The following is a 12052-nucleotide window of genomic DNA, read 5'->3' as shown; positions in this document are numbered from 1 at the left end:
TGCCTTGTCTCTTCTAGTGTTTTATAACACTAGAGTTGGCACTGACCCCGTCTTCCTGTGGTTGGCCCTTTGATCCTCTACCTGGTATATTAGCTTTTCTTCTAAAAGATTTTTTCTCCCTTATTCTGTCCTTTCTTTTTCAACTCATGAATGACACAAATAAAGAGGAAAGCCATTTAATTCATATTATCTTGCTCTTTTATTTACCCAGGATACTGCATAGGCTGAAAACAACATATAATCTTAATATAATTGTGTAGATTCAGAAATAATCTTACTCTTTGTAACTTTTAGTTTTGTTATAAATCTAAATTACAGAAAAGTTGCAAGAGTAGTACAAAGAATTCCCTTTTATTCTTGGCTTATTTTCACCAATTGTAGAATCTGAATGGATGAATCATAGATTATAAGTTCATTACACTGTGAAATAATTCTTCCCTTTAAAAGATAATTTATTGTAGGGTACTGATCAGTATCAAGCTTCTGAGACTGAGGCAGAGCAAGAGAGAGAAACAGAGATTGGTTGGTGGTTATGTGTGTGAAGTTACCGTTTCTTTTTTTTTTTTTTGTAGAGACAGGGTCTCACTTCATGGCCCTCCGTAGAGTGCCGTAGCCTCACACAGCTCACAGCAACCTCCAACTCCTGGTCTTAAGCGATTCTCCCACCTCAGCCTCCCGAGTAGCTGGGATTACAGGCGCCCGCCACAACACCCAGCTATTTTTTGGTTGCAGTTTGGCCGGGGCCGGGTTTGAACCCGTCACCCTCAGTATACAGGGCTGGCGCCTTACCGACTGAGCCACAGGCGCCGCCCAAAGTTACCGTTTCTAAAGCCGATTTCTGCTCAGACCCATTTTCTCCTCCTCTTCCTTCTAGTATGATAAAGTGAAGAGTGCCTATTTTATCTCTGGAACCTCCTTATTTTTTAAATTTCAAAGTGGGAGAATAGGAGATAAAGTGGCATTCTGGGTCCTTTTCTTGTTCTAAGAAGGCAGGTGTTTCAAATCTGTAATTTGATGGACCTTGCGTGGCCTTAGAATTAATAACATATCCAACTTGTTGTAATACTACACTCATTTCTCCAGACATGAGTAACTTAAAAATGAGAAAGGTATTAAGTATACAGAGGGGATAAACTGTATTAAAATTGTAATGCTCAAAATATACTGATAACAAAAGATTTTGGCACCTATTGTGATTGCAGAAGTCAAATGTGACTTGACTATTAAAATGTTTTCCTTTCTTAAAATGTCTATACTTTTTTTGGCACCCTCTATATTTTATTAATTTTAGGAAAGGGTCAAATAGCTTACACTAAAACAATCTATTCTTCATTCAGGGCAGTGCTATCCTACGGAACAATAGAATGTTTTGCAATGATAGAAACCAGCATCATTCAGGATAGTTACCATCAGCCATTTGCTATGGGGTACTTGAAATTTGGTTGCTGTGGGCCCAGCATGTGGCTCACACCTGTGAGCAAGCACTCCAGGAGGCCAAGGCAGGAGGATCCCATGAGCTCAGGGGTTTGAGGCCAGCCTGAGCAAGAGTGAGAACTGTACTGAAAATAGAAAAATTAGCTGGGAGTGGTGTCATACACCCGTAGTCCCAGCTACTTGAGCGGTTGAGGCAGGAGGATCACATGAACCCAGGAGTTTGGGGTTGCGGTGAGCCGCGCTGATGCTGTACCACTCTAGCCTGGGGCAACAGAGTGAGACTGTAGAGTTTCCAAAACATATATATATATATATATATATGGCTTCTGTGACTAAGTAACTGAATTTTAAATTTTCTTTAATTTTAATTAATTGAAATTTGAATTTAAATACTCACATGTGGTTAGTGGCTACTATTTATTTATTTATTTAATTTATTCATTGAAGGTACAAGGAACCAGGTTACATTGATTGCATTTGTTAGGTAAAGTCCCTCTTATAATTGTGTCCTGCCCCCAAAAGGTGTGTCATACACCGTGACCCCCCCTCCTCCCCCCTTCCCTTTCTCTGCTCTTCCCTTCCCCCACCCCCGCCCTCCTTCCTTCTCTCTGTTCTTCCCTTCCCCCACCCTCTCCCTCCACCCGTCCCTCCTTCCCTCTCTCTGCTCTTCCCTTCCCCTACCATGTACTAGGTCATCGACCATCCTCATGAAAATTGAGTACATAGGATTCTTGCTTCTCCATTCTCTGATGCTTTACTATGAATAATGTGTTCCACTAGTGGCTACTATTTTAGCTACTATTTTACTATTACTAAATCATATTTTGGACAATATGATTTAGAGAATTACAGCTTCGGTTTCATTACTACTGCTGACCCTTGAGAGAATGAGAGAAGGTAGAAATATAAAATCAGGAAAAGTAGGATCATTTAAAAATTTGGGGTTTTTCAGTTTTCAATCTAACTGTAGGTCAAAATCTGAGGTAGTGTTTAGAGAGATGACGGGAAGACTATGCCCTCCCACACAGCTGGAGTGATGTGAATGGACCTGTTTTATCATGTTAAGGCCGCACCTGGATGGGCTCTTGTTTGAAGACAGCACAGGGGAGGACACTGGCCTGATGGGAGATGGTGTCCCAGCAGCCAAGTTGGGGGACCCCGCCGTGGTCAGAGAGTGGGCTCTTCTGGAAGGGAGGGGGTTGGGTGGGCAAGCGATGGCATTCGCCTCTGTGAGGATGAAAGAAGAGACAATGACTCAGGTTATACTTTCCCTCAGAAACCAAATGCAAAGCAAAGAAGCTTCTGGATGTCCGAGCAAATCAATATATGCAGCTGATTTCTATACGAGGAACATCAAAATATTTTTTTTTAATAGACGGTGAATTCTCAACTGGCTACACATTAGAACCAACTGAGGAGCTTCAAAAATACATAATATTCAGGTCCCAGACAAAGAAAAGCAGAGTCAGTTGGTCTTGGGTATGGTCAGGACATCCCATGTACATCAGCAATAGCAAATTAATTCATGAGAATTTTCTTCCAAGGACGCTATGCTTGCAGAAGTACCTGTTGGATTTCATCATCTGGTTAAGATAAAGGGTTTTGTTAAGAATGCCCAATTGCTTAAATCACAATTTAAAACTATACACATTTTTCTCCATAAAATAAGAAGTCAAAAATCTCAGATGTGAACATGCTGCTTTACCTGATTCTTCTTGTTCATTCATGTCTTGAGGATCAGAACCGCTCCGGCCCCGACAGTCTTTGTGTGTCTTGGCCTTCCGAGTGGCCATCTCGTCGTCAGTGACCTCTCCACTCTCACCCTGAAACACAAAGCTTGCTATGGTTCCCAGGCTGCATTTCTTGCCCATCCCTGCTTTGGTTCAGGCAGTCTCTATTTTCTGACCCTCCCACCTTCAGCAGAGCCTCCCCCTGTGAAACCAGGGAAGACCTACACTAAGGCTGGTCAAGTGTCCTCACGATGTATTATCTCACTTGTTCTTCACTCTAGAGCAGCACTCCCTGGGGGAGGGAGGCAGACGAGAGGACGGACACAACCCTGGAATCTCTGTGTACGGACAGAATTGTGAAGCAGATAAAGTTCAACTTTAGCATCAAGGTCTCCCATATGCAAAGCATGGGACTTTTTCTAGATAGCCATGAAACAAATATGTTATAGTGATAATAAATATTATATAATGTAATTTATAATACACAGTGCCAATATGTTTTAAATGTGTTCTGCACATAGCTGTTGGGCCCTCTGAGACCTTTACAATGTGATTCCTATTCTTTTCCAACCCTTCCTTGCCCCCTCGGCGAGTGCCGGTGCACCAGCCACGGAGGACTGCTTGTGTTTCTCTGAACAAGCCAAATTTTTTATGCTTCTATGCTGTCTCCTCTGCTGGGGTTGCTTTCTCCTGTGTTTTTCCTGGTAAATTTCTATATGCCCATCAAGACCCATCTTTCAACTACTCTGCCGTTGCCTTGCATCCCTATATTTTCCTTCTTTCTGCTCCCATAGGACTTGGCAGATGACTCAACAATGGCTCTTCTTCAGACTGCACTGTGTTCACTTGGCTGTGTCCTTCTATGAATTTTGACTTGGTTCCCAGCACTGGCTCTGGCACTGAGAGATGTACGGTAGAGCCTTGTATCTTTTGTTTTATACCTCACTTTATCCCCAACTCAAATGGCATGAAGTGGTTTGTATGATGTAGACCATACAATGGTCCTGGAAGACTGGGTTTGATGCTTAATAAACAAGTCACACTGTACCCTCATGAGGATTTTCTTCTTTTTCTTGGTGGTGCTTATACCCAGGGTGTTGTTTCTCTGCATGTTGGGCTTCTCGGCATTCTTTGCTGATGTCCCAGGACTGGGGTTTCGAGTACTCCATCGTCTGCCACCGAACAACTCCACAGCGTGAGCCAAAGTTGGGCCTTCGTACCGCCCATCCTCCTGTAAAAGAACCACACGCTGAACACACGGAAGCAGCAAGCACTGGGGAAATAAATATATTAACAGCTTCCAGTGAATTCCCAGAGGGGGAAGAGCACACACGGCCACAGAGGAATAATGGCCCGGCCCACAGGGGCTCTGTTTTATAACTCTCAAGACTCTGCTAGGGTTTCATCGTGTCTCATGTTGTTCTGCTCTTGAACACGTCACCTAGGGGACAAAAATTTCTCTTTCCGGTTTCAGATGTTATATTCCAGAACTACCATGTAGGAACTTTCATTAAGACTTACTTTGCAAATTAGGGCTTTGTAGGTCTTGGGGTATGGAGGTAGGTTTGAGTCTATTTAAGTAAAATTGAGTTCCATTCATCTGTTATTGCATCGTGCTAGGTAGATTTTCACCAAGTTGGATACTTGGGGCAGTCTGACTTGAAATATAGGGTATGTGGAATGCATGGAATTCACTTTGCAGGGCCCTGGGGAGCTTCTCAAATAGTTGGGCTGCTATCCTTTAAGTGACCAGAATCCAAAGATAGAGAACCTATAGGAATCAGAACACCACGCAAGCCGGACATAGTGCTGTGAGCAGCAAAAACATACTCCAGAGGAAGGCAGCGGTTTGCCATGACTATGCTCATAAGGCAGCTCTGTGTACCTTGTAAGTGGGTAAATAACAGCAGGAATTTATTAGTTAAACTAGTCATTAATTCTCCGGATAAGAGAAAAGGAAAAGGGCGGCACCTGTGCTCAAAGGAGTAGGGTGCTGGCCCCATATGCTGGAGGTGGTGGGTTCAAACCCAGCCCTGGCCAAAAAAATGCAAAAAGACAAAAAAAAAGAGAGAAAAGGAAAGTCAGTTGAGACCACAATAAGGCCAGGTGCTGTGGCTTATGTCTGTAATCCCAATACTTTGGGAAGCTAAGGTGGGAAGATTGTTTGAAGCTGCAAGTTCAAGATCCGCTTGGGCCGCACACCAAGATCCCATTTCTACAAAAATAAAAAAATAACAAAAATTAGCTGGAATTGGTGGTAGACGCCTGTAGTCTCAAGCTACTTGGGAGGGTGAGATGGGCTGATCAGTTGAGCCCAGGAGTTAAAGGTTATATGATCACACCACTGCATTCCATCCTCGGTGACACATCATCTCTTAAAAATAAAAAAAGGCAGCCCCCCCACCAAAAAAAGTTGCACATGAACTTAAGATGATATTGATGCATTTCACACATTGTATAATAAGGCTCTTTTAAAATTAATTCCCATTTACTGTCTTTACTCTCTGAAAAGCTTGAAAGCTGGCCTCCCTTTGCATTTCCAAGGAAGTTCTGGCAAATAGATTTTGCTTTGTTGCAGATCATACACAAAGAATAAAGAGGCTTTTGGTGTGTGTACTTACTCCTTCACCCTAATGTTCAATAGCTATCTGATTCTATGATTTGGGTTGTGGGTTCCTACTTCCTGCGTCCTGTGATGGCTCCCAGGATGCTGAGTAGCTTTTTAACATAGAAACCTTTTGGTGATGTCCTGTACTGGAACATTTGTGACCTATGCTTGTCTGTTATCTATTTCTCTCTTCTCTAACCATACCTCCTACTTTACTTTAACTATCTCTTTTCCACTGGATATAGTCTTGATAGGTCAGTGATTAAAGTGGAATATCCTCCCTTGACCAATGCTGAAGCCAATCAGAATCTCCCTCCGGAACAGGATTCCTGAATACAGTGATGCAGAGAACGGGAACGAGATCAGTTCCCCTTCAGCAGGCCTGCTGAAGAGAGTCCCGGCCAATAAGTCACTATGAGTGACTCTAAAAGGGAGTAAACATTTGATGACACAGTACAATGAATGGGTTTTAACTACCTTATTGAATAACATACTCTGAATCTGAAAGAAGTTTTGTAAAAAATTTATTTATGGATTTTAACCAACATCTCTTTAAAAATTTAACAGACCTAGTACAGTTTACACATAAAAGAATCAGCACCATTAATCTCCATGGCTTTGGTTTTTCTAATTTCAGAACATCCCAACTTGGGCCAAGTTTTACCCTTAACAGAAATGTGTTTAGGCCAGGAAAAGGCAAGCTGCTTTTGTTTAATCTTTAAAGGAAGCTTTCTGGGAACTGAAATGCAGTTTGAATCTTTCTTTCATTTTACATAAAATAATAAACTTGTTTTGGATGGATGAAGGATCAACCTAGGCACACGCTCAGTTTTAGAAAACAGTTCATGTGGAAGTCAAAGATTAGGAAGTAGATGCCTTAAAAAAAATCCATGAACTTTTACCTCTAGGTATACCTTTTCACAGGACATTTTGAAGACTGTTAAACTAATCTACATCCTTGGAGTAAAATTTTTTTTTCCTCTGAAGATAGCCAAAATCTTGTTTCTGTTGTCTCTAACAAAAGACATTTACTTGATAACCCTGTATTTAACTTCAGTTTCCTAGAGCTCCTTCCAAATACCCAGGATTATGGGCCCTCGGCTCTGTCCATAATAATCTCAAGCCAAAGCTCATGATGTGTCTTTATCCCACATCCCACACCAGCAGCTCTGCACCGTTTACTGTCTTTGATCTGTATTTTTCCTGGGCTCCACTCCAAATGTTACTATTTCTTCCTGTCTTTTGCATTATCTCTTGTTAACTCTCATAGACCCTCCATAGCTGACCACCTCCCTACATTGACCACCTCCTTACGTTGACCTAATTTTCACAGACCAGATGCACACCACATGTACATATCGGTACAACAGACCTAGTTCCTTATGTTGACCACCTCCATATGTTGTCCACTTTGTTATAGTCCCTTGGGCGGTCAACTTACAGAGGTTGTACTGTATTTCCATCAGATCAATTTACATTTGCTAGTACTAAAATACTTATAGTATTTGAAAGTAAATTCACATACATTTACTACATAAGGGAATGCTAGAATCTATATAAGCTTTCCCAAACTGGGAATAAAGCAATAAAATGCTCTTCTAGAGCTGTTAACAGAAGTTTGGAAAAACCCAAAAGACTTCTCACAAATTTCTTTACCTTATAGATATATTTTAATAGGTTTTTTTTTTTTTGGTAGTTTGGGGCATCTCAGAGGATTTAATTTGCTGACATGTATGAAGTCATCAGGAGTGGCATTGAACAAAAGATCTCCCCGACCTGTTGTTCTTTTTGATGCTCCTTGAGACAATTTGGGAGCTGGTTTCTAAGATGAAACAATGGTAAGTTTGTTGGCCTTTTCTACTTTTTTCTTTGAAAGAAATCTGGAGTGTCTGTTTCTAAGGCACATTGCCTGGCTTTTAAACAGCCCACATAGAACAGTGTTTTGAGGAAGAACATCGCCTACATTTCAGAAGTGACTGAGGGTCACTTTGGACTTCACTCCTGCACAGAGATGGAGGGGCTGGATGGGACTGAGTCTTTCCTAGGTCACTCTGTCCCAGCAGCAAATCTCAGCTCTTCATCTGCTTCATGGTCTCAGCTGGAGCCTCCTTCAGAAAAAGCTGAAGGCTGTAGGGGTGCATGAAAAACCAAGTATGTCTTTTGTGTCATCCAGCTACTTATGCCATAAGCTTGAGAAGGAGGTAAATGCAGAAACTAAACAACACAGTCTTGTGATAGGGACTGTTACTGAGCTCAAAGACTTTGGGGTATGTCTGTGAGTGTGTTTCTATGTCTGAGAAAGAGTTGTGATTAAAAGTCAATATTCATAATAGCACCCAAAGGTCTTTCTTCCAAGTAGCCGACTGCACAGAAAGCTTGCGGTAGATATTTTGGTTTTCATTTTAGATGAGTAACTAAAAGTGGCTTTGTGCTATGTAATACTAGCATAAAAGTGTATGTGGTCCTATCCACTTATAATTAATTAATCGAGTTAGTTATTCAGGATATGATCTCTACTCATAATCATCGTGTGGGTGTGGGGAAAAAAGGAGAGAAGGGACATTATGTACAATGCCTGGTTTAACTTCCCAGGAGGACAAATGTTTTTAATTGTCAGAAACATGTCAAACTGTGAAAAGTACATGAAATCAGCCATTTGAGTAATTTCAGTTATACATAGATCTATTTGTTCTGTAACACCAATAAAAGGTGTTGTTTTAAACACCTTTTAAACGATCATTTTTTTGCTGCCAAGATAAAGAAATATAGAAAAGAAAAACTGAACACTTGGATGCGATTCTTATGACAACGTGATTTCAACAGTGTCACCTGCTGGTGAGTGAGGACTCGATTTGCAAGTCATCTGTACCTTCTTTTCCTCTTAACCTGCTCTGGTTATGCTCCTGTCTCTTCTCACCATCTCCTCTGACCCAACCCTGTTGCCACCCTTTGCTGGAGTGTTCAAGTACCTGATAATTTAGAGTAAACAAGAAACTCACTCAATTTAAGCAAATGGCTTTAAAAATCTCCCTATGAAGGCTGTTGCTACGACAAACCTGATGAGGAAGAACTCCATGTAAAATGCAATCAGTGTAACCTGGCTTATTGTACCCTCAATGAATCCCCAACAATAAAAAAATATAAAAAAAAAAAAAAAAGGATTACTCCACAGTTAAGGAAGTTTCTTTTCACCTTAAAAACTCTATAATTAGGCAGCAATGTGCAGTAAGTTAAATCACTCCCAAGGGTCACATAGCCTGTTAGGTGAAGAATCAGAACTTCAGTTTCTAAAGGGAAGGTTTTCAATGAATCAGCTAGTCACCAATTAATAATGAAAGCATTCAGATTACAGTGTTTTCATTTTTTTTTTTTTTTTTTGAGATAGAATCTCACTTCATAGCTCACAGCACCCTCAGACTCTTGGGCTCAAGCGATTCTCTTATCTCTGCCTCCTGAGTACCTGGGACTACAGGTACCCACCACAACACTTGGCCAATTTTTTTGTTTAGGAGGCCCTGGCTGGGTTAGAACCCACCAACTTTGGTGCACGCAGCTGGCGCCCTAACCACTGAGCTACAAGCACCTGCCTAATTACAGTGTTTTTTTCTTTCTTTCTTTTCTCTCCTTTCTCTCTCTTTCTTTCTTTTTTGATACAGAGTCTCACTATGTCACCCTGGGTAGAATGTCGTGGCATCACAGCTCACAGCTACCTCAAACTCTTGGACTTAAGTGATTCTCTTGCCACAGTCTCCTGAGTAGTGATTACAGTGTTTCCACCTGAAACCTTGAGTAAGTGAAAATGGTTTCCCTCCAGATGTGAGCATCATAGTGGTCACTATTCTCATACAAAATAATAAGACCTACTATGAACAGATACTATTTTATACCTATGAATTTATGCTAGGACTTTACATATGTTAGTTAAATCTCAAAGCCACCCTATGAGCAAGTACTTTATTATAGATAAGGAAACTGAAGAGTTTAAGTAAAGGCTGCCCAAGGTCACACAGGCAGTAAGTGGCAGAGCTCGGAGCAGGAACCTGGTGGTCTAGTTGCCAAGTGTGTGCTCTTGAGAGTTGCACTTCCGAGGAAAGAGGGATGGCCACAGCTCTTACCTGACGGAGACTGACGTACTGCTTCCGCAGCCACTGCTGTCGCTGGTCAGGGAACCTCCTCATCTTTCTCACAGCTCTAGTGAGCTCCAACAATCCACTGAAGAGCATTTTAGCCGTTTGCTTTGGTGCCACGAAGTGCAATAATCTATTGTCCGTGGTCTGAAGCCCATAGAGCAATGTTACCCCAGTTTCCAACAGAACCATGCTGCCCAGTTTGTTCTGAACACACACAGTGTGTATATCAATGGCAGGGTGTCCCATGTATACGGCCTTCACTGAAAACAGATCTAAGACCCCCTCCACCAGGCCACTTAATCCAGCATTGGTCAGTGTCGGGAATTTTCCAGGCTCAGCTGTGTTACTAAGCACACAAAGTTTTGCTTTAATGCTGGCTGGGGAGGCAGTGGTAGGCTTTTTCCAAGACAAAGTGCTATTGTCAGGCTGAAGCTGGAGGAAGCAGCGGGCAGAGAGGTGGGTGTCCTGGTCGTAGCGGATGACCGTGGCCCCCTGCAGCAGGAACTGGTGCACATCAGCTTGGATGGACAGCACATACCACGGGATGAGCTCTGTGCCGTGATCAAAGGCCTGCGAGTTCTCTGATCCAGGAGAGTCATAGTCTTTGGACTTCTCGAAGATGTCATTCTCTGAATCCAGCAAACCTCCAATTATACATCTGACAGAAAGAGACACAAATTTGGTCTGTCTTATTATTAGAAGCAAGAACAACCCAAATGCCTGTTACTGACACTGGACTCTACTTTTCATCCACTATGAATTCAAATTAGCATAGGAAATATAAAATGCTAAATGTTACAGAGCAATATTTTATAACTGTATCTAAAACTTTATATTTAGAAAGGGTTCTGACCATAGGCATAATTAGGAAAGAACTGCTAGATGAGTTATCATATTTTTATTATCAACAATAATCTTCATTGTGTATTAGTTTTTCCTCGTGTCAGGAATTGTGCCGCATACTTTACATACATTTTTGTGCTAAATCCAATGTACTTGAAAAGTTAAGTTTTATTTATTTTTGTTTACTTATGAGGATACTGAGGTTCAGAAAGGAGAAGCAACTTGCTGAAGGGCTACACCCAGCTCAAAAGAGTTCTAACCAAGGTGAGATTCTGGTCTGTCTATACCTACACTTGTTTGCCTTCCAATAAATCATATATGAAAGTCATGACCTGAATACACTGGGGCTAAAATAGGTAAAAACAAGCTTAACGGTGGTCAGAGAAATAACATGTTTTAAAAATAAAATACTATTAGTTCAAAGACCCTCACTGGGAAATATTATAAGGGTGATGGATAAGAACCCAGCTGTCTTTGACAACCTAAGCTTTTCTCTTTCTGTGTGTGTGTGTGCAGATAAAATGCTAGCCTGCTGGGAAATTTAGCAAGTTCCCTTCCCTGCGCCAGGAACCTGGATTATAAGAGCCTGGAGGAGAAAAGGCAAGGGAGACTCATTGCCTCTTTTGAATATGCCCCCCCAGGCAGGAACCTGCCCCAAAGACTCATTCTCTTCAAAGCAGAAATAGTTGTTCGCAAGATCAAGGTTTTGCTCTTTGGTCCACAGACAACTTAGCAAAGTGCTGGATAAACTGTGAAGGAGCTGCTCCATAGGCTGCTCCATATGTCTCTGGGAAGGAGGTTCTCATTATCTTGAGTTACTTGAACAGCCTACTGCCTCTTAGCCAGGCAAAGGCAGCAGCCCTGGGCTTGTTCACCCTCCTCAGTCTAGAGTTGGTCGCCGAACAAGGTCGCCTGTTCACACATTCCTGTTTTCAAACTCCTTGCCCCACCTAAATGGACATTCTTTTAAAAGTCTATCAGAAATATGAAATTTTAGCATTCCACAAATCTAATGGCCATAAAATCTCTTTAGAGCTCTATAACAGAGACAACCTAAATATCCAGCAACAATCAAATATGCACACAAATTTTAGGGTATTCATACAGTGCAATTCCATACAGCAATGAAAATAAATACGTGATAGACAACTTATACATAATGATACAGACAAATTTTAAGTAAGACATTCAAGAATACGTATGGTATGATTACATTTATATAAATGTTTAAATTTTAAAACCAAGCAAAACTATACCCTACTGCTTAGGAATGTATATTAGTGGAAAAGCTACAAAGTACAGCAGGA

The 12052-nt window shown here is 41.4% G+C and overlaps 1 protein-coding gene across 6 annotated transcripts in view; it reads right to left on the bottom strand.

Moving 5' to 3' along the window:
• Window positions 1-12052, bottom strand: part of PLCE1 (phospholipase C epsilon 1) — a 310555-nt gene that overhangs the window by 71647 nt on the left and 226856 nt on the right. For all 6 annotated transcript variants that reach the window (XM_053583635.1, XM_053583634.1, XM_053583637.1 and 3 more), the window contains 4 exons: window positions 9888-10560; window positions 4213-4395; window positions 3140-3257; window positions 2508-2661 (listed from right to left, as the gene is read on the bottom strand). In XM_053583635.1, coding sequence (XP_053439610.1) covers window positions 2508-2661; window positions 3140-3257; window positions 4213-4395; window positions 9888-10560 — 1128 coding nt within the window. The remainder of the gene's footprint in view (window positions 1-2507; window positions 2662-3139; window positions 3258-4212; window positions 4396-9887; window positions 10561-12052) is intronic.

Source organism: Nycticebus coucang, chromosome 3, assembly GCF_027406575.1.
Source record: "Nycticebus coucang isolate mNycCou1 chromosome 3, mNycCou1.pri, whole genome shotgun sequence".
NCBI classification, from domain to species: Eukaryota; Metazoa; Chordata; class Mammalia; order Primates; family Lorisidae; genus Nycticebus; species Nycticebus coucang.
Note: the sequence above shows the minus strand (reverse complement) of the source record. Positions and strands in the feature narration are given on the sequence as shown.